At 40.6% G+C, this 23,161-nt stretch overlaps 1 protein-coding gene and 1 non-coding gene across 6 annotated transcripts in view; both read left to right on the forward strand.

The window, feature by feature from the left end:
• The window catches only part of TP53BP1 (tumor protein p53 binding protein 1), a 68,946-nt gene that overhangs the window by 33,913 nt on the left and 11,872 nt on the right, over positions 1–23,161 (forward strand). For 4 of the 5 annotated variants that reach the window (XM_024732521.1, XM_024732525.1, XM_024732523.1 and 1 more), the window contains 7 exons: positions 1,941–1,998; positions 3,848–3,940; positions 8,697–9,180; positions 12,744–12,896; positions 19,978–20,249; positions 20,913–21,062; positions 21,358–21,788. In XM_024732521.1, coding sequence (XP_024588289.1) covers positions 1,941–1,998; positions 3,848–3,940; positions 8,697–9,180; positions 12,744–12,896; positions 19,978–20,249; positions 20,913–21,062; positions 21,358–21,788 — 1,641 coding nt within the window. The remainder of the gene's footprint in view (positions 1–1,940; positions 1,999–3,847; positions 3,941–8,696; positions 9,181–12,743; positions 12,897–19,977; positions 20,250–20,912; positions 21,063–21,357; positions 21,789–23,161) is intronic. The other variant, XM_024732524.1, reaches the window with a different exon arrangement.
• On the forward strand, positions 15,157–15,228 carry TRNAR-CCU (transfer RNA arginine (anticodon CCU)). The gene has a single exon. It is a non-coding gene; the product is annotated as a tRNA-Arg (tRNA).

Genomic DNA, 23,161 nt, shown 5'->3' on the forward strand with positions numbered 1-23,161 from the left:
CATTCTCTGAGACCAAAGAAAAGAAATTTTAGCTAATATATTTTGAGTTCTTACTATATGCCAGGCATATATTCCATACATGTACAGCTCATTAAATCTCATAACAAACCTGTAAAGTAGATCCTATTGTTATTCTCATTTTACAGGTAAGGAAACTGAGGCACAGAAAGGTTGGGCATGTTCTCTAGAGTCACACAGCTAGTAAATAAAGTAGCCTGAATTCAAAGTAGTTCCAAGAACCAGAAGTCTGGTTCTGAATTATAGTGCTATTCCGTTTCTCAGTGCTTATTGATTTGAAAATTAGAACCTCAGTAGAAATAAAGTATTTCATGTTTCCATCCTTACTGTCATCTTCTGTGAAATCAAGTAGGACTTACCAAGAGAGAGTACATGGTAGCTTTGAATCTTTAGATTTGAAATTACAATTGGGAAGACCTTAAATGGAGCTAAATGTTAAAGATGACCATATTAGTAAATTTTCCTACCTTTCCTGATAATCGGGCACCATACTCACAGTTTTCCTCATTTTCTCCTCACAACAAACCTATGAGGGTTGGTTTTGCAGCTTGTGGGATCTTAGTTCCCAGACCAGGGATTGAACCCCAGGCCCACAGCAGTGAAAGTGCAGTGCAGAGTCTTAACCACCTGGACTGCCAGGGAATTCCCGTGTTGGTCCCTTTTTATCCCTATTTTATGGATGAGGAAACTGACTCAGAAGATGAAGTTTACCCCCAGGTTGGACTGCTAAGTGCTAGAGCCAGGGCCTGAACCAGGTTTCTGTATCAGAGCCAGTGCTCTAACCACCAAACTTCAGCTGCCTCCCTGATGGACTATTCAGATTATATTGGGTTATGACTTATTTTAGAAATGTTTAAAAATATTTGTTATTTTCTCTAAGGCTGGAATGAATTGTAAATGAACAAATTTTAATCCCTAGGCATTAGTAGCATTGCTTTGAGACTATAGGATTCTTTTCAGTATGACCTTTAATTTTTGCTACAGATTCTTTCTTGAAAATGTGTTTTATTTTTCAAATATCTATCCCAAAAGCACTTTGGGAAGAACTTGAGTACCTTCTATGTATGGGTTCTTTTAAAACTGTACACTGTTTAAAATTTGTGCATGAACCTGAGACATTTTCCTACATAATTGATTTTATTAAAGTTTTTCCTTTTTAAAAAAATTTTATTGAAGTTGATTTACAATGTTGTGTTAGTTTCAGATTAATAAACGTTTTTAGAAGTTTTTTAAATTTGTTTTAAAATTTTTAAATTAAAATTTTTTTGTTTATTAATTTTGTGTTTTTTTACTACATAATTTTTTTACTTGTATGAGAAGAGATGGATTGAGATTCAGAAGTTTCATTTTCATTTTTAAATGTTACTGCTTAGTAATTCATTATATTGTATTTCTGGAGAAACTGAATAGTCTTCTGTAGGAAGTTTGAAAGAAAATTGGTAGAAGTCAGAAAGACATACCTGGTGGCGCAGTGGTTGAGAGTCCACCTGCCAATGCAGGGGACACGGGTTCGTGCCCCGGTCCGGGAGGATCCCACGTGCCGCGGAGCGGCTGGACCTGTGAGTCATGGCCGCTGAGCCTGCGAATCCGGAGCCTGTGCTCCGCAACGGGAGAGGCCACAGCAGTGAGAGGCCTGTGTACCGCAAAAAAAAAAAATGTTAAGTCTTTTCATGTTCACTTATTATTCTTACCCATTTCCTTTTTATTATTTGTTGCAAATACTAGTAAAGCAGGTTTTTATTTTTCATTTTTATTATTATTTTTTTATGTCATAGTGAAAGGAGGCCTTCAGAAGCTTCTGAAATCCAAGCATTATTTTAGAGTATCATTGGGTTTGAGCAGGTTTTTAAGAGAAGGTTTTAAGGTGTGATACTGAGTTCTGTTTCTCTTTCCTTTCTTTACTTGCTTTTGTTTTTATTCAGAGCCAGCAACTGGTGAAAGAAAAAATGGATCTACTGCTGTTGCTGAGGCTGTTACCAGGTAACCAGAGCTGGTTGCTATTTAGAGGAGTTTAATATACAAAGCCACTGGTAATGAGGGGAAGATAATTTATCAAGAGAGGAAAAAAACTTAAAATGAAACTTCAGCATAAAGGATTTAGCAGTGTGTTGAATGTAACCCTAGGCTTTCTTATTAATACTTTAATAAAGCTTTTGCTATACTTAGAATAAGATATTTAATGGTGTTTCCCTTTCTCCCTTTTGTTCATGTGGGAGTGCCATTTTTTCTTTTTCTGTGGGTGAGATTGAGATTGTTTTTGCTATTGGTGAGGAAACAGGGTTAACGAGATAGCCATAGACCTTTTTCCTTTTACAGTCCGTCGCCGCCCCCCCCCCCATAGCCTCAGGCCATTTTCTCTTCTGCCTGCCAAATTAGCTACAGCCTTGAAGTGTTATTTTTGCTTTGTCATGAATGCTGTAATGCTTTGAGGATGAGTATGACCCCATCCTGAGGCTTTGGTGGTAAGCTTTGCCATCTGGTGGCCGTGAGAATAGAATTGTTTCATTGGTTTCTGGCGTGAGTCATCCAGTATGAAAATACTACCAGCGGTTGTTGAAATATAAGTGAGGATTCTTAAATCAGGCTAGACAGGTACTGTACGTAAGTAAAGCAGGCTAGGTGCAAGAGCATGAAATGTTGACGATGATGGCCAGCTGAACGTGTGTCCCATTTAAAAGGGGGGGGGTAGCCCTTGCTCATTTCCAGCCGGTCATTACCATGCACACCTACTGCTGCCAAATCTTTAAATTTGTAAAGAGAAATCAGGATTTTTAAAAATAAAATTTCCTGCTTGTCTGTAGACTAAATTTGATCCTTAGTTGGAAGTTTCTGACCCATCTGAATCCTTTGATTTGTACCAAGCTGTGTCTAGAGAGATTGGTTGTTTTCTGAGTTTTTGCATATTTAATCTGAAAGATAAGTACCTTTGAATCCTTATTCAGTTGAAAACTCTTTAATGATATGTTGAAGAAATCTCTTTGGTTTTAACAGAATTGTGTACCCGACACAACTTGTTATTAGTCTGTACACGTGCTTGTTAAGAGAGAACAGAATATGCTGCTGAAGATTCCTGGATCCTTTGGATGGAATGTAGGGATGGAAAAATAGGGGGAAAACTTGAGGCAGAGGGTTGGATTGGTGGATCATGGAATGAGATTCACTGGTATTGTTGTGAAGCAAATTTTGTATATGAGAATCTAGATTTTAAGAATCTTTGACTATTTACTTAACCATTGGGTTCACCATAAGAAATCATTTAAAGTAAGCTCTGTAGCACGTAGCACAGTTTAAATGATCACTGCTTCCTCTGCATTTAGGTGAAGCAGTACCGCTGTTTTTAAGTGTTGTCTGTAACTGGGCACTGTTCAGATTACTTGCTGCCATCTTATTTCTCTCTCACACATTTCATTATTGAAGGTTTCAAGCATATACAAAAGTAAAGAGAATAGTATAATGAACTACCATATATTCATCACCCAGTGTCAAAAATTACCAACTTATGACTAGTCTTGATTCATTTATAAATACTTCCAGCACTCTCCTCTCCACTGGATTATTTTTAAGCTAATTCTAGCATTATATCATTTTATCTGTAAATATTTCAATGCTGTCTCTAAAAGATAAGAATTCTTTACTTTGAACTTAACCACAGTACTACTATCATGCTTTTAAAACTGATATTGATTCCTTAATGTCATCAAATATTTGGTATTCAGATTTTTCAGATTCAGAGAAAGGATTTTATTCTCTCTGTGCCTAAAAGGATAATTTCCAGAGGTACTTTTCCTTTCAGAACTAACACAGTATATTGCTTTAATTTGTTTCTTAGTCCCCAGAAGACCATGTCTGCGTTTAGCTGTGTCTGTGAAGCCCCGCAAGAGGATGAGGCTCGAAGTCAGGATTCCCCCTCTGTACCCATCAGGCAAGCATTATTTTCATAGCATCTTTTGGGCTACATTGATTCACAAAATGGTTGGTAGCAAAATCTGGAATATACTGCTACTGTTTTGTGAACTTGAGCTTACTCTTTTATCTGAGGGACTGTGACATATTCTAGGTGGATTTATAAATAAGATGTCAGAAATTTTATTAAATATTTTATAGATATAGATTTTTGTCTTTATCTGCCAGTTCTATCAATTTAAAATGATTCAGTCTTCATAAACTTATGAAAATATATCATTCTTTATTTCTAAGATTATTTCCTTTTACTTAGTTTGAAAATGTTTACTTTTTTTATTAACTTTATTTATTTATTTATGGCTGCGTCAGGTCTTCTTCGTTGCTGTGCGCGGGCTTTCTCTAGTTGCGGTGAGCGGGGGCTGCTCTTCATTGCTGTGCACACACTTCTCACTGCGGTAGCTTCTCTTGTTGCGGAGCACTGGGCTCTACGCGCGTGGGTTTCAGTAGTTGTGGCTCGTGGACTGTAGAGCACAGGCTCAGTAGCTGTGGTGCACAGGCTTAGTTGCTCTGTGGCATGTAGGATCTTCCCAGACCAAGGCTCGAACCTGCGTCCCCTGCATTGGCAGGCAGATTCTTAACCACTGCGCCACCAGGGAAGTGCCGAAAATGTTTACTTTTAACAGACTTTTTATTTCTCTTTAATTTCCCATATGGCAAAACTGAGATGTTCAACATCTAAAATTTAAAGTTTGTCAGACTCGATGGAATTTAAAAAATCCCATAATTTCTTTACTCCTTCATCTCTTAGAACAGCTCTGAAGTGGGAAAAAAGTTTTTGAATTACAAAGTATTTCTTCTCTATTAGAAAAGTATCTTGTTTGGAATATGTGGTTCTTATATTTAGTATAGGGAAATAAGTAATGGCAATGGAATAAGTTTGTATTATTATTATGTAGTGGAATGTTTTATCTCTAGAAATCAATGATTTTGTAATTAGGGAATATAATGTTTTGTCAACAGGTATATTCCTAATAGTGTTATTTGCAACATAATTTCTTTTTTTGTTGGCTGCACCGTGGCTTGCGGGGTCTTAGTTCCCCAACTAGGGATTGAACCCACGCCCTCGGTAATGAGAGTGCAGAGTCCTAACTACGGGACTGCCAGGGAATTCCCTGCAACATAATTTCCGTGTTCCTTACCGATAGAAATATTTAAGAGAAACATGTCAGTGCTTTTATTGGACATTCTGATGATTAAATGTGAACTTGTTGGTATTTTTGGGAATCAGATAGCCCAGATGATATCCTCTGTTGTATCAGGAAGCTTGTTAGGCGAAATGCCACCTTGTTTTATTCCAAAAATGGTATGGTGTTGACCCAGCAATTAGGAAATTAATTGATCGCATCGTATTGCCTTCCTATTTTAAAATAGAGACTTTTTTTTTAAACAGATTTATTGGAGTATAATTGCTTTACAATGGTGTGTTAGTTTCTACTTTATAACAAAGTGAATCAGTTATACATATGTCCCCGTATCTCTTCCCTCTTGCATCTCCCTCCCTCCCACCCTCCCTATCCCACCCCTCTAGGTGGTCACAAAGCACTGAGGTGATCTCCCTGTGCTATGCATCTGCTTCCCACTAGAGACTGTTTTAAAATAGACTAGGATGCTGGTGATTTTTGTTCAACCTTGGTAGAACAAGGGCCTGAGAATCCAGCTGTTTTTTGTTGTTGTTGGTTTTTTAAAATTTTATTTTTTATTTTTGGTTGCGTTGGGTCTTCGTTGGGGTGCACGGGCTTCTCATTGCAGTGGCTTCTCTTGTTGCAGAGCACGGGCTCTAGGTGCATGGGCTTCAGTATTTGTGGCTCCCGGGGTCTAGAACACTGGCTCAGTAGTTGTGGTGCACGGGCCTAGTTGCTCTGCAGCATGTGGGATCTTCCTGGATCAGGGATTGAACCCGTGTCCCCTGCATTGGTAGGCAGATTTTTAACCACTGTGCCACCAGGGAAGCACTCCAGCTGGTTTTGATTCCAGTTCCTCCGCAGACAGACCTACACTCAAAACAGAATGGTTAGAAGTTTATTAAATATGGAGGTTTTTTCTTCCATGTTTCACTTTGGATTAATTTTACCCGGGCTTTCCCTGCTAAAATTTGCTTTCTTTGCATCAGTTTCTAAATCTGACATATAGTGACCAGAGTAGAATTGTGTAGCTGGAACTAATGAAGAAAGAGAAGTGTGGTCCTTCTTACAATTATTGAATTTCTTCTGTCTCTTTTCTGGTACTGAAGTTTCCTTCTTTATTGTTTCTTGGGAGATTAATATACCACATCTTTATGATAGATGTTTCTTGGAGGGAAGTGACTGTGAATTGAACATCATTTATTTGTTTGACTGATGCTAACCCAAGAAAGATAGATACCAAAATTCTGGTATTTGACAGGAATCTGCTGAATATTGCTGATGTTGCCATGAGATACCTTTAGTCTTTAGAGAGAGAGGAGTTCCAGTTAACAGTTTGGGAGAAAAAAGCAGCCTAATATTTGTCAATTAAGAATTAAAAAGTCAAAGATAAAACAAAGAAAAAAATAAAGCTTTGTTTTAGAAGTAAAACTCTATTCAGAAGTTCTACACTAAATAAATAGCTTCTGAGGTAAAATGTCTAGGCTTATTTAAAGTGCGGGGAACAATGGTAATTGAATTCTTGAGATGGGTAATCAAGTCTTGTCCCTTCTAGCTTTTGGCTCACTTTCATTATTGCTCAGCTCTTGATATGTTAGATGTCTTAAAGATTCAAACATGGGTATTCAGTTCATACTTTGTCTTATGCAGCTAATATCAATTGAGCATCTGCTGTGTATCTAGCACTGTGCTAAGTAATTTATATGTATGATCACTTATAAACCAGATAGGTGTTATTCGTCTGTCTTCTGGTGATCTTATTCTTACCTATTCTTCACTGGACCATATATCCTCATTCACTTGAGGTTCCTGACAGAGAAGACACAAGCTCTAACAACCAAATGCATACCAGGCTCTCTTTGGCTAGAACTCTTTTCTAAATCCCACTTTGATCTCCTGTTTTGGTAAACTGAGCTGCACAAGATAGAAACCTCAGAGACTTCTCTTTTTCTCTTTCTTCTCCAACATCCAGAGCAGAGCAAGCCCCAAAGAGTTCTTCATGCTTCTTTTTTCTGTCTACCCAGGTCAGTTCAGCTTCTAAGGGTGAGAGCTCCTCCCAAGTTGGGGACAGCTTTTTCTGTCTAGATGGCTCCATCTTTCTCTGGCCAAACACAACAGCATGTGACATAGTTTCTAGACCCTTTATCATCCTGGATGTTATCTTCTGGGTATATCTCAGTTTATGCTTTGTAAAATATGATGACCTGAAACATTTCAGATGTTTTTCCATGGTCAGTTCAGAATGGGTTCTTTTTATCTTTATTTTGGTTATTATATATTTAACGCAACCTAAAAATGCATTAGTATGTTGTTTTTTATAGTACAGTGATGCATTCAACTTATGGTTTACTAAAAAGTTAGAAGTTATGGGCATTTTCTATATGATGAACACAGTTATACAATTAGTTAATCTGAAAGTAGATTTTTGCAGTTAATTGATTGAGAGAACATTCTTTTGTTGAAAGTAAATTTATTAAGCACTTTATTTTTTTTTTAATTTATTTTTATTTGTTGGCTGTATGCGGGCCTCTCACTGTTGTGGCCTCTCCCATTGCGGAGCACAGGCTCCAGACGCGCAGGTGCAGCGGCCATGGCTCACGGGCCCAGCCGCTCCACGGCATGTACGATCTTCCCAGATCGGGGCACGAACCCGTGTCCCATGCATCGGCAGGCGGACTCTCAACCACTGCGCCACCAGGGAAGCCCTAAGCACTTTATATTAAACCCCGTGTTAAGTGTTTTAAGTGTGGAGATGAATAAGATGTGAATGTCAAGTTTCTGTGTAACCTGCTCACTTGGAGTTAATCTGGGCCTATTTATTCTGGTGTATTGTTGAGAGCATTTAAGAAAGCTCCTAGGCACCTCAGGGCTTCATGGTATCTGGTTTGTAGGAGACATGCATCAAATGCTTGTGGGATATATGAATAAATCACTGATAGCCAAATGGGAAGACTAATGAAAAGAAAGACCCTGAACTGTGAGGAACCAAGTCATTCTGAAATGGTTAGTCGTAGATAATGTCAATATAGCTAGCAAAGATAGAATCTCACCTACAACTCTTTCCTTTACAGATTGGGTTTCTTTTCCTAAAATTATTAGTCAAGGGGTGTAATGAACAGTATCTAGAATGCTAGGAGTCATTTAAGGAATATTAGAACCATTAATAAAGCCAAATGAGACATCTTGACCTAATTGATCTGTTTTGAAGTAGATCCCTAAGTTGCCTACAGTGTCTATGACTTTAATAATGGTTTTGCATCCTTTGTTTACCTTGTTTTCCTGTGTCAGTTTTCAGAGTTCATAGCTAATGGAGAGAAGAAATTTTATGGCTATTTTACCATCATGGTGGAATAGTCCCGTGCACCGTTATTTTTTCACAGGAGTGAAATTATGATGAGAAATCTTGTAAGGTCATATACTCGGTCACCTCATTTTCACCCTTCCCCACATATCTCAGAGTGTCAAATTATGGTTCCCCCTTGACACACACACACACACACACACACACACACACTCTCACACTCACGTATACACTTGCTTACTTGATATGGTTTCTTTTTTTTGACATGGTTTCTTTATGTTCTTGATTTTCAGGGGAAACTTGCTGCATTTTCCAAGTACTCAAGATGAAGAGGAGAAGGGAAAATTAGAAGGTGACCAAAGGACCAGCCAGAGTCAACAGCCTATGAAGCCCAGTAGTCCTATCAAAGACCCTGCTTCTCCTACCTCCCTGGAGATGGCCACACAGGAGCCATCCAGTCCTCAAGGGGAAGCAATGGAGACAGATATGCCAGAAGGACAGAAAGAAGGACAGAATACCAGTCAGGAAAAATCTAGTGAAGCCTTGATTGAAAGGCCCAGCCAAAATAACGTAGGAATCCAGACCATAGAGCATTCCCTCTGGGTCCCCGAAACTGTTTCAGCAGCAACTCAGACTGTAAAGAATGTGTGTGAACAAGGGACCAGTACAGTGGACCAGAACTCTGGAAAACAAGATGCCACAGTTCAGACTGAGAGGGGGAGTGGTGAGAAACCAGTCAGTGCTCCTGGGGATGATACAGAGTCACTCCATAGCCAGGTGAGAGAACATACAGGGTACCTCAGGGGCCCTGTTTTCAACTTTCTGGATTCCCAGAGAATTTAAGTTGTGGTACTTGTACTTAATGATAATTCTTAACAGTTTTATACAGACCAGTGGTTAAAGGATAAAAACAATTCATCCAGGATTGGGATAGGGTAGTGAAAATTATGGGTAGCTATAGCCAATAAGATAATCTTTCAGGGAAATGGAATAGTGCTAGAGTTTGTCAAGTAGGTCTTTACTGGAAGAGAAAGCCAGGAATATAGTCTGGGTCCTGTAATACTTTTCTACATTCAATCTTTCCTTCTGCCATCATTTCTCATCCTCCTTTATAACCATAAGAGCTAATTGCTTGTCCCCCAAGTCTATTTAACCAGTGTTCCCAGGAACTGAGAGAGTAGAAAGTAAAGGAGGAAGGAGTAGAAGAAGCATGAAGGATAGTTTATCACAGTATTGTAAACAAAGAACACTAACAGGGAAAGTCCCCAGGTGACCAGGGACTGCAGAAAGAGGCTAGGAATAGACATACTGGGAAGAAAAGGTTTGGGGCTGATGAACGTGAGACTGGAAGAAGAACAGCTTCTTGGGAATAGAGTAGGGAAGTGTAGGTACTAGTGAAAATTGAGTGGGTAAGAAGTGGTGGTAGTAATGTACATGCTAACAAGAGGAAGTTCATAAAATTTCATTAGTAATAGTGGTTAAATTGCCTTTTCAGTTGCTCTGGTAGATCATCTTCACTTGGGATCTGCCTAGGAAAGCTTCACTAGTGATGTGCCTCTCATTCGAATGGTCCAAGTTGTTTGTTTTATAAAAATAAAATAATTCCTATTTATTGAACACCTACAGTATATCAGCATTGTGCTCAAGACAACCCATGAGGTTGGTATTATTATTCCCATTTCACAGGTAAAGAAACCAAGCTGAAGAGAGGTTAAGTAACTTGCCCAAGATTTTGCCATCAGTAGGTGGCAGAACTGGAATTTGAACTCAGCATATCTGACTTCAGAATCGGTATTCTTTTCATTATGCTATGTTGCTTTTCTGTTTTTAAATCACAGCTTGTGTAGTCTTGTTCTGTTTATCCATGCCTCTCCAAAAATTCTGTTTATATTAGCCTTTTATAGTAACACAGCCTCTGAGACCTAAGACCTTATCAATTCAGGAAGTTTCAAAATAGCATAGCCTTTTGGATATAGGGGCTGTAGCACATCAGACCCTATTTTGCAGCTGTTTATTTTCGCCCTTAATTTAAAGTGTTTGATTCTGCCACATAGTAATTAGGTTTCTCTGCCTTTATAAAAAGAGTTTATCTTAAAGACAGCAATCATGTGGGTGCCACTAGATTGTATTTTCTTTTACTTCTTCATATTCTCCCTCTGTCAAAGAGGGAAATAATCTCTGTTCCTGTCTCAACATGATGATGGGAGCCAGTGAGCCAGAGCTCAGGCTTTGGAGTCAGACAGCATCTGGATGTTGTGAAAGTTGAGATAAAGTTTGCAAAGCTCTTAGCACTGGGTCTGGCACACAGTAAATGCTCAATATGTGTTGGCTACTGCTACAACCTATTGATTATTATTGTTTTAACTACTACTACTGCAGCTGTTACCAGCACAACCACCACGTATGCTGTACTACTACTATGTCATACAGAGTGAAATGACATATTTAAGAGCTAGTTGCTCCTGCTAAGGAAAGAAAAGTGCTAAAAAAAATACAGATGCAGATTGGGTACAGAGTTTCTGTTGAGAAAGATAAAAAAGTTCTGGAGGTGGATATGGTGATGTTTTTACAATAATGTGAATGTACATAATGCTACAAACTGTTTATTTTAAAATGGTTAAAATGGTAAATTTTATGTTAAGTATATTTTACCGCAATTAAAAAATATAAATGGTGGGTACAGTAACAGAAATTGGGGTTGGTGTGCCATCTTTTGAAGAATGGTTGGAAAATGAGGAATGCTGTATGGAGGTTTTCCAAGCATCAGTGCTTTTTTATCCCTTGCAGTCTGGGTAGGACTCAGTTCAGTACTCAGAGAAAAACATAGGCAGCCTACATTTGACATTCCTTAAATTTCCATTTATGTGTCAAGTGGGCCTAAAGCCAGGTTTTCTATGAAGTGAAAGTGCGGTTTTATTTTTATTTTATCTTCCCTTAATTATAACAAGATCCTCAAGCTATTTATCTTTACAGAAACCTCTTTTCAGAAGACTATTTGAAGAGAGTAAGCATAACTTTCTTTTTATCTGCCCTTTTTCCCTTCTCTCCTTTCTTATTCTATCAGACATGTTTATTTAGGTATCTCTCTTGAAGTGATCATTTGTCTGGCTGTTGTAATGGAAGAATACAGGGAGGCTTTTTGGCCGCGTTTCAGGGACATATAAAGCGCACTGAAACCTTTTAGACCCCTGTGTGTGCAGGCAGGAAGTCCAGGCTGCCATGGCTCTGATACACCCTGATGACTGACGTATGCCCTGACCATTCATTAACCAGAGTTGTATATACAGAAGTATTTTAAGGAATTGGTTGAATAAGTTTCCATGCATTTTATTTTATTTATATTTATTCACATAATTTTAGTAGATATTTCACCCCTAACATGAAGTTGGAGTGCAAACTATTCAGAGTAATTACTTTAGGTAAATTACTACCACACTATCAGGAAAAAACCAGACTCATTATTGCAGTGGTAAATATAACTCTTTTGAAAGACTTAGATACCTTGACACTGACTGCAGAAAGTAAAATCAGTCTACTATAGGGGAAATAAGGTGGGAGAAAAAAGTGTGCATTTCCTCTCACAATTGCAGAGCCATGGGGTAGAAGCGGGGTGGGGGGCTTGGATATGGATAAATGTGATCTAGGTGTTATGAGAAAACATGTAGGTAACAGTTGTCATAAAAATGTAGGGTCTTATTTAAAATATATAACTGATTATGGTGCAACTAGATATGAAATCCTAATTTGCTAATGTTCTCTGTTTCTGGACACTAGCTCAACTCTTTAGTTACAATCTCTTATTTGGAATAGATCAAATATTTCATATTTAATTCTAGGAGAAATCAGTGTGTCTTGTTCCAGGTATAAATATACCGTAGTTTTCACTTACTAATGCAGAAAAAACAGACTGCACTGAGACTAACAGATATTATTGCTTTATATAAAGTTCTAAAGAATGCCTTCCTTTTATCTGAAGAGCCTGTTGTAAGTGTAAACTTGAATGCTGATTGACAAGTCAGCAACAAAATCAGAAGGATTACAATCTCAATGTGCTTTTAGGGGGTCAAAGTTTCACTTAAATATCCTAGATATAAGTGCTAGATGTTATGCTTTTAATTTAGGCAGGAATAGGTTGTTTTAGGTGAAACTGATACAGACTTTTCCTAGCCTCTGGCTAGACAGCTGGTCCATCCCTAGTGTTACCTATAGGTGAATAGAAACAAAGCAACGGGAAAATTCCATCACATTAGATTCATGGAACCTCTGAACAGTGCTCATCATGAAGCAGTTGACTTGTGATTCTGACAGTTTGCAATGAGACTCTCTATTTTTTATCATAGGGAGAGGAAGAGTTTGATATGCCTCAGCCCCCTCATGGCCATGTCTTGCATCGCCACATGAGAACAATTCGTGAGGTTCGCACACTTGTCACTCGTGTCATCACAGATGTGTATTATGTGGACGGAACAGAGGTAGAAAGAAAAGTAACTGAGGTAATGTACACTGTGGGTCTATGTGGCAAATTTTTTTCAATAGAAGAATTACCCTGGCTCTCTACCTGCTCCCCTCTTCCCTATACAACTAGCTACTAACACTGTTTTCTTTAATCCTTTTATGAGAAAGATATAACATCTGGGCTAGAGTTCTGAGTTCTGTCTTTCCCAACTATGGGTTTGCTGTTTGACCTCTGGTCACTTATTTAACCAATCCCATCATGCATTCTGTATCTATAAAGAACAGATTGATAAATCTCTCGCATGTGTAAAGATTTTATGTGTTAAAAAAAAATTTTTTTTAAATTGTAGTTGATTTACACTGTTGTGTCCATCTCTGCTGTATAGTGAAGTTACTCAGTTATACACAGAGACATGCTTTTTTTAATATTCTTTTCCATTATGGTTTATCCCAGGATGTTGAATATAGTTCCCTGTTACGTGTTATTTTTAATCCGTGGAAACTAATGAAGTGTAGAACTCCCTGCTTAGCTGCATGTATTTTCTCATCGTTTCTCACTGTTTTCTCACGTGTTACCATTTTTTACTCATTGGTCTTAGTTTCCATTCGTGTGTGGTTATGAACCTGTTAGTAGGAGATGTACCTTTTTTAAAAAAATTATTTAATTAATTTTTTTGGCTGCGTTGGGTCTTTGTTGCTGCAGGGGCTACTCTTCAGTGTGGGCTTCTCATTGCGGTGGCTTCTCTTGTGATGGAGCACAGGCTCTAGGCGCACGGGCTTCAGTAGTTGCAGCACTCGGGCTCAGTAGTTGTGGTGCGTGGGCTCTAGGGCTCGTGGGCTTCAGTAGTTGTGACGCACAGGCTTAGTTGCTCCACGATATGTGGGGTCTTCCTAGACCAGGGCTCGAACCCATGTCCCCTGAATTGGCAGGCAGATTCTTAACCACTGCGCCACCAGGGAAGTCCTGGAGATGAACCTTTATTTCTTAGTAGGATTCATTATGGACTCATTCCCAGTGTCAGCATAATATTGGTGTTTATTGACTGTTATAGTGTACAACGTTGTATGCTGACTTTGTTTAGATCTAATACTTGCTGAAGTTAGAGAGATTTTCTAGAATTAAAGATCTGGCACTTTTTTCTTGGTATATATGTTAATATCTGGGAACCATTTTAGTAATTGATAAGAGGCATAGCTATTCTATTCCTTAGTCAAGCACTTTTCTTTAATTCTGCCAGCTAGCCATATAGGAGGTTGTGCTCAGGGAGAATTAAACTGGTGTATAGTTTTATTTATTTTTTTTGAAATTTTTAAAATAAATTAATTTATTTATTTGCCTGTGTTGGGTCTTTGTTGTTACGTGCGGGCTTTTCTCTAGTTGCGGCGAGCAGGCTTTCTCTAGTCGCGGTGAGCGGGGCTACTCTTCATTGCAGTGCGCGGACTTCTCATTGTAGTAGCTTCTCTTGTTGTGGCGTGCGGGCTCTAGAGTATAGGCTCAGTAGTTGTGGCGCACGGGCTTAGTTGCCCTGCGGCATGTGGTATCTTCCCGGACCAGGGCTCGAACCCGTGTCCGCTGCATTGGCAGGTGGATTCTAAACCACTGTGCCACCTGGGAAGTCCAAAACTGGTATATAGTTTTAAGTGGAACATATTATTGCTATTGTTCATTATTGGGCCATTGTGGCCCTCATGTCAGAAAGGATTTTATATTAGTTTGAGAAATTGTCTTTTTTTTTTTTTTGGCCATGCTGTGCAGCTTGCAGGATATTAGTTCTCTGACTAGGAATTGAACTTGGGCCCTCGGCAGTGAAAGCATGGAGTCCTAACAACTGGACCGCCAGGGAGTTCCCAATTCTTTATTTATTATACACTAAGTTCCAGAAATATTTCTTTTTAAATGTTGATTTACCTTCAGTTTTAGTTTATGAAATTTTTTTCAGTGTTATTACTATTTTGGAAAAATTGTGAGCTTAGCAGCTTTATAGAAAAAATTTGCTTTCATGAAAAGTTTTTGTAACTGTTGTAGTCTACACTGAACTATGTGCCAGGTACTAGTTTTAAGTGTTAAACATATTACTTTATTTAATATTTTTTATGGTGCTTTCTAAAGTATATTTTTGGAAACAGCAGGCCTGCTAGATACTCTGAGAGGGAAAACAAAGTTCCATGGTCATAAATATTAAATTTGAGAAAACACCTAGTGCTGTAACTGCCCCCTCCCCCACCATGGAGATTCACAGTGCATATTACATTAAAGGGTCTAAGAAGCCCTCCAGTAAAGATATCTATTTTGGGACTTCCCTGGTGGTCCAGTGGGTAAGACTCCGTGCTCCTAATGCAGGGGCCCAGGTTCAATTCCTGGTCAGGGAGCTAGATCCTGCATGCCTGCCACAACTATGAGCCTGCATGCTACAACTAAAAGATCCCGCACACCACAACAGAGACTCCACAACTAAGAACCGGCGCAGCCAAAGTAAATGAATAAATATTTTTAAAAATCTATTTTATTATGTAACACAGCATTTCCTAAATTTATTTGACTATTGAACTTTTTTTTTTTGCGGTACGCGGGCCTCTCACTGTTGTGACCTCACCCTTTGCGGAGCACAGGCTCCAGATGCGCAGGCTCAGTGTCCATGGCTTACGGGCCCAGCTGCTCCGCGGCATGTGGGATCTTCCCAGACCGGGGCACGAACCCGTGTTCCCTGCATCGGCAGGCGGACTCTCAACCACTGCGCCACCAGGGAAGCCCAGCATTTTTTAAAGTAATGTGTATTATACACCTATGTTACATAGCTTGGGAAACACTTGCCATAATTAAATAAAATAGTAATAGCAACTAACGTTTATTGAGCACTAGCTATATGCCAGGCACTCTTTTTTTAAATTTTAAAATTTTATTTATTTTTTACACAGCAGTTTCTTATTAGTTATCTATTTTATACATATTAGTGTATACATGTCAATCCCAATCTCCCAATTCATCACACCCCACCACCCCACCACCTTCCTCCCTTGGTGTCCATACGTTTGTTCTTTACATCTGTGTCTCTATTTCTGCCAGGCACTATTCTAAGGACTTTTACGTGATTTAACTCATTTAATTCTCACAACTAAGCTGTGAGATGGATATTGTTATTCCCATTTTGCACTCAAGAAACTGACATAGCAAGTTAAAATCACTTGCTTAATGCTACAAAGCTAATAAACAGAGGAACTAGAATTCATCCCAGGCAGTCTAATTCCACAGCCTGCATTCCTAACAGTTTCTTATTAGTTATCTATTTTATACATATTAGTGTATACATGTCAATCCCAATCTCCCAATTCATCACACCCCACCACCCCACCACCTTCCTCCCTTGGTGTCCATACGTTTGTTCTTTACATCTGTGTCTCTATTTCTGCCAGGCACTATTCTAAGGACTTTTACGTGATTTAACTCATTTAATTCTCACAACTAAGCTGTGAGATGGATATTGTTATTCCCATTTTGCACTCAAGAAACTGACATAGCAAGTTAAAATCACTTGCTTAATGCTACAAAGCTAATAAACAGAGGAACTAGAATTCATCCCAGGCAGTCTAATTCCACAGCCTGCATTCCTAACCACTACACTGTGCTGTCTCTTAAGAGTGAAAGGGATGTGTGTCAAACGGAAGGTGTGTGTAGTAGTTCAGAAGAGGAGGAAACGTGTCTGAAGAGAATTTTGATAAAGCCTTTCTGGGTGAGGGCCGGAAAGTACTTGAGTTGGACACTGAAGCTTTTAGATATTGGGAGATACAGGGAAAGGGTGTTCTATATAGAAAGAAGGCTTGGTGAGCAAAGGCACAGAGGCAGAAAGTAAAGAGCACACATGTGGGAACAGTACACTTGGTGGGCAGCCCAAAGATGTGTAGAGGTGTGAAGGTGGACAGGTTGACGTCAGAGGATTCTGGGAACTTTCCTTCCCTCATCTCTTGTAGCCTTTGTTTATCGTATTTTAAAAATTTTATTCATTTATTTACCAGCAGCTTCTTTTTTGCTGTGTTCCTAGTACTATGGCGGGCACTGAGACTAAGAAGATAAAAAGACAGGGTCTCTATTCTCTTAGGAGCTTATTTACACTTGACATGCAACAAATCCAGAACTTGTGGTTGCTGTAGTAGAGGTATGGAAAGATGTGTTAGAAAGAGGGGCCAGAGCCTGCTAGCTTACCTGAAGGTGACTAAAAGGCCTCACAGAAGACGTAGTGCTCAAAGTGCGGCAGATGAGATTGAAGGGCAGGGGAGAAGGACGCTGCAGGCAGAATGAAAAGGTTTGTAAATATGTAGACAGCATGGCATGCTTAATGAATATTTAGAATGTGACAAGGACGGTAGGGTAGGGAATTGTGAGAGAGGGTGCTCTTGAGGTTGGTAGGGGCCCAGAGCATAAGGCTTTGTATATCATAGAAGAGAGTTTAGATTTTTATCTTCTGTGTGATGGAAAGCCTTTAAAGAATTTGGGGGAAAGGGATGACATGCTCAGATTTGCATGTTGGAAAGGTCCAATTGGCAGCAGTGTAACAATTGATTGGAATGGGAGAGGTTAGAGGCATAGTTCAGACAAGAGGCAATGAGTGTCAAATTAGGACAGTGGTAGTGGGGATTGAGAGGAGGGAAATAGATGTAAAAAAATACATATATAGAAGGTGAAATTGATAGACTTTGGTGAATTCCTACATGTGGGGATTGTGGGAGAGGGAGGAATCATATATGATGCCTGGGTTTTTTGCCTGGGCAGATAGATGGTGGTACCATTTACTGAAGAGAATATAAATAGGACACTGGTTTGAGAGAGAAGATCCTTCATGCAGTAAATATTTACTGAGGACCTCTTTTGTGGCAGGCACTGTGCTATTTTGAGGATAAATCCAGGAAAGAAGATGGTCACTACTCTGTCTTAATGTGGCCTCTGTAGTCTAGTAGGAAGGACGCACAGGAAAAAAATAAGCAAATACATTAAAAAGATCATGAGGCCACCTTGGAGCCTGGGCCCAAGTCATTATAAGAGCAAGGGCTCAACTTTTGAACAGTTGCAAAGGCAGGTATAGTTAGCTACTGTTCTTTGGGCCTACTCTCCAACTGAGACATAGCCTGGAGTCCCAGCCCTCTAGGCTGGTCTTGCCCCTGCTCATTTGCCGTGTCCAAGAGAAGGAGTTGACTTAAGTTCTGAGCTCACAACACCTGCTTTAGTCAAGTGGCCTTGGCAGATTATGCTGACTCACATCCAGCTAAAGAAGGCAAGTTGGATGATAGGAGATGGTAACTGGAGAATGGTGAGATTTCTGGAGGTGGTGCAGCTTCTGGTAGTGACCCTGGTAGTAGCAGATGGCTGAGGTAGAGTAGAGGAAAAGGTTAATGGTGGTAATTAGATCAGGAAAGATTGTTGCTGGATGGGTCATCTGATGGATGTTAGCCTCGGAAAATGACAGTGGAAGGGAGCTGTGAACCAGGAGTGTAAGGTGTTCATGCATGAAGAGTCAGTAATTGATAGAATGTTGGTGAGTAACAATGAGGGAAGAAGAGAGTTTAACAGAATGGCAAATAATGATTTGGTAGGAGCAAGAAGTGGGGAGTTAGAAATGATCTGTTAATGGCAGTGGGGAGCAAGGAGGCCTCTCATCTCCAAACTCTTGAATTGAGGTTTGGTTGAGAAAAACCAGCCCATGCTACAGAGAGCTGCAGGGGATATGAGTTACACTGGGGAGGTCCAGGATTCATTCATTGAAGGCAAGGAAATGAAGAGAAGATGACAGATTGAGTTTTGGATCGGTTAAACTGCAGGTGTCCCTAGTACATACAAGGGGAAGAGTTTAGTAGGCATTCGCATCCGTGAATTTGGAGCTGAGTCATCATTGTATTGTTGGTAGACAGGCCGGAATAGTCAGGTAAGACTGGCCAGAGGAATCATGGGAGAGTGAGGGAAGGAATGAGAAGGGTCCTGGGAAATACTAATTTAGAAGGAATAGGCAGAGAAAGAGGAACCAGAAAACAAGTACAAATAGAAGTAGCTAAAGAGGTAGAATGAAAGGAAGAAAAAGTGACTTTATAGATTTTAGAGGAGAAGAGATTTTCAAGAAGGGAGTGGTCAAAAATAATCATTTAATCATCTTATAGCATTATTTAAACATGTGTGCATTGCATACTGTCTCCCAGAGAGATTGTAAACTCTTTGAGGGAAGAGTCTGTCTTATACTTCTCCATATTTTCTCTGATAATTAGCACAATAAGGCATGAACAGGCTAGAGTAGGAAAGCAAATGTGCAGCACCTGTGCTGTAATTTCTCAATCCTGTGCCCATAGAGGACATTGCTGATTGGTCCTAGAACCTTTCCTCACTAAACCTGGGGATTAGCCTTAGTGGCTGCTTAAAACTGAGCTCCAGGCAACCACTACCAATCCATCAAAGTAGGCATGTGAGTGAGATAAAGTCAGTTTGATATTCCTGTCCTCTGTAGATACCGGAAATTCATATATTTTGATTATTGCCTTTTTGGTTTTCATTTTGGTAAACAGTGATACCATTATATAGCTGTTTTTGCCTATAATTTTTAATTTCCTTGATCACATATTGAAAGGTAATAGAAAATATCTAATTTCAAAAAACATGTAAGGCTACCCACTGCTATAATCATGTACCCAGAAGGGCTCCTAACCACTTCTTCCTCTAACCTACCTACTTCCTTACCTTTCTTCTGTTAGACAGGGAATTACCTGTGTCCTCTGGGTTGGAATCCTTGCTGGGTTCTCAGCAGCCAAAGGTTGTGAACTTGTCCAGTAAAAAGATAATTTAACTTAGCTCAGGATAGAGGTCTCTTTCTTCTGATCTAGTACCACCTTCATTTTATTTTTTATGGAGATATGTATTCCCTGTAGAATGCACAGGTCTTAAATGTTCAGTTCAGTGACTTTGACAGTTATATGTAATCAGTAGTCAAAGCAAGATATAGAACATTTCCATTACTCCAGGAAGTTCCCTCCTAATTCCCACCTTTCTGAATTGAAATTTCTTGCCATTTAGGATTTTCCAACCATCACATGAGCATTATGTTATTGTGGCTTTTTTAAGCTCTTGTATCCATTTCTTCCTTGCAGGAGACTGAAGAGCCAGTTGTAGAGTGTCAGGAGTGTGAAACTGAAGTTTCCCCTTCACAGACTGGGGGCTCTTCAGGTGACCTGGGGGATATCAGCTCCTTCTCCTCCAAGGCATCCAGCTTACACCGCACGTCAAGTGGGACAAGTCTCTCAGCCATGCACAGCAGTGGCAGCTCAGGGAGAGGAGCCGGACCACTCAAAGGGAAAACCAGTGGGACAGAACCCGCAGATTTTGCCTTGCCCAGCTCCCGAGGAGGCCCAGGAAAACTGAGGTGCAGACAGGGTCTCCAGAGAGAGAGCCACAGCAGGGGCAGGGTTGCTGACGTTTTAATATCATGGGAAAAGGGGAGTAATGGGAAGTCCCCACATCCTCCTCCTAGGATAAATCAACTCCTCTTCCTCCCCTTTCGTTCCTCTTCTATTTTGGGTTTGCCTGGGAGGTAGGGTGGAGCCCTCTGGGAGGCATACTTCCTGAGAAACTGTAGAAAACAGGTGAGGGGACTTTGGGGAAGCTGGCACATATTCCTGTCCCCCAGCCCCCATTTTCTGCAGCCTATGAGTGTTTTGGTTGGGAGTACAGAAAGTTTGGGGTAGCGGCCCCAACTTGACACATTCCCTAGCTTTTTGTTTTCCTCTACAGGTATCCAGAGCCTGAAGTACGAGAGAAGGCAGGGCAGAAATGGATGTGCTGTTTTTGAGGGCAGCAGTAGGAAGCTTTGTCAGGAGGGAGTAGACTTGCATAGAAGGATGTCCTTTACTTGTTACCCTGTACTCCTGCTCCCAGCTGATTGGGTGGTGGGTGTGTGGACCAGCTTCCTGCTGCCCTGGAGGCTCAGCACGTGTTGGCCTGGCATGTAGTCTGAGGACCAAGGGGAGACTGTGAAGAAAGGATCCAGTAGCAGGTGCTATCAGACTAACCTGTCTTCATTCTCTAGTCCTAGAAAAGGGGTCAGTCAGACAGGGACGCCAGTGTGTGAGGAGGATGGTGATGCGGGCCTTGGCATCAGACAGGGAGGGAAGGCTCCCGTCACGCCTCGTGGGCGCGGGCGAAGGGGCCGCCCGCCTTCTCGGACCACTGGAACCAGGTACCCGGGTAGTGTGAGATACACTTAGTCTATGACTTGTTCAGAAAAAAAGGGAGTAGAGAGAAGAGAGGGGAGTAGAGAGTATGTGGGGTGTCAGGAGGGAGAAGAGGGGCCCACACTGACCGGGGAGTGGGCAGGGTTCAGAGTGAGGCTGCTGAGACACCAGGCTTCTGCCTGTGATGGGTTAGCAAAGAATGGGCTGGAGACCCATGGACAAAGGAGTGGGAAAATTGGTAGATAAGTACTGCTCTCTGCTTATTCTCACTGCCTTCTCCTTTTTCTTATCTCTGTTTAGGGAAACAGCTGTGCCTGGCCCCTTGGGCATAGAGGACATTTCACCCAGCATGTCGCCAGATGATAAATCCTTCACCCGTATTGTGCCCCGCGTGCCAGACTCCACCAGACGAGCAGACATGGGTGCTGGTGCTTTGCGTCGAAGCGACTCTCCAGAGATTCCTTTCCAGACTGCTGCTGGCCCTTCTGATGGCTTAGATGCCTCCTCTCCAGGGAACAGCTTTGTAGGGCTCCGTGTTGTAGCCAAGTGGTCATCCAATGGCTATTTTTACTCTGGAAAAATCACACGAGATGTTGGAGCTGGGAAGTATAAATTGCTCTTTGATGATGGGTATGAGTGTGATGTGTTGGGCAAAGACATTCTGCTGTGTGACCCCATCCCACTGGACACAGAAGTGACAGCCCTTTCGGAGGATGAGTATTTCAGTGCAGGTAATAAAAGAGGCAAGACCTCTCTTAACACCTCTCCAATCCTCCAATACCAACAGCGTTCACTGCAGCCTGAGTACTTTTCTGTGTTCTCTAAAGTCGTATTTCATTCCTAGCACTGGTTACTCTCACCCCTGGCTTTTTTGTTCTTCTTTATTGCTTATTTATTTTTGAATAAACTTCTTATTTTTGAAAAATTTTATATATGCAGAAAAGTTGCAAAGTACAGAGTATTAGTAGTATATAGAGTTCCCATGAACCCCTCACGCAGCTTTCCCATTTCCCTGTTGTTAACATTTTACGTTAGCATGGTGTGTTTGTCAAAACTAAGAAAACTACCTTGGCTCATTACTATTAACTAAATTCACAACTTTTTTGGATTTCACTAGCTGTTCCATGTCGTTTTTCTGTCCCAGGATCCAATCCAGGATTACTGTATTGCATTTAGTCCTCATGTGTCTTTTTATTTTCTTTTTTTAAAAAAAATTTATTTATTTATTTTTGGCTGTGTTGGGTCTTCGTTGCTGCACGCGGCCTTTCTCTAGTTGCAATGAGCGGGGACTACGTTTTGTTGCAGTGAGTGGGCTTCTCATTGCGGTGGCTTCTCTTGTTGTGGACCGCGGGCTCTAGGTGCGTGGGCTTCAGTAGTAGTGGCACGTGGGCTCAGTAGTTGTGGCTCGTGGGCTCAATAGTTGTGGCTCGCGGGCCCTAGAGCGCAGGCTCAGTAGTTGTGGCTTGCGGGCTCTAGAACACAGGCTCAGTAGTTGTGGCACGTGGGTTTAGTTGCTCCATAGCATGTGGGATCTTCCCGGACCAGGGCTGGAACCCGTGTACCCTGCATTGGCAGGTGGATTCTTAGCCACTGTGCCACCAGAGAAGCCCCCTCATGTGTCTTTTGTTCTCTGATCTGTAACAATTTCTGAATCTTTTCTTGTTTTTCATGACCTTGACGGTTTTGAGGAGTACTGGTCAGGTGTTTTTTGAATGTCCTTCAGTTTGGGTTTGTCTCATGTTTTCTCTAGATTGGCGTTATGGGTTTTTGAAAGGAATGCTGCAGAAGTGAAGTGTCTTTCTCAACACATTGTATGTGGGAGGGCAGTATGTGACATCCAAAGGGCATCTCTGCTGATATTAACCTTCATCATTGCTGAAGGTGGTGGTTGCCAAGTTTCTCCATTGTAAAGTTAGTGTTTTTCCCTTTCCATTTTCTATTCTTTCACCACTGACTTGTAAAGTTACTGCCTTTCTTGATGGGAACCTTAGGTAGCTGAGTGTGGCAAATATATTGAGATATTTTTGCTTAGGAGGAGGTTGTTAGTGCTGTGTTTGTATGTCTGCACACCCATCACTTACTCTCTGGTTTGGAAAAATGGTGC

The sequence above is a fragment of the Neophocaena asiaeorientalis genome, unplaced genomic scaffold (genome assembly GCF_003031525.2).
Source record: "Neophocaena asiaeorientalis asiaeorientalis breed wild unplaced genomic scaffold, Neophocaena_asiaeorientalis_V1.1 scaffold119, whole genome shotgun sequence".
In the NCBI taxonomy this organism is placed as follows: domain Eukaryota; kingdom Metazoa; phylum Chordata; class Mammalia; order Artiodactyla; family Phocoenidae; genus Neophocaena; species Neophocaena asiaeorientalis.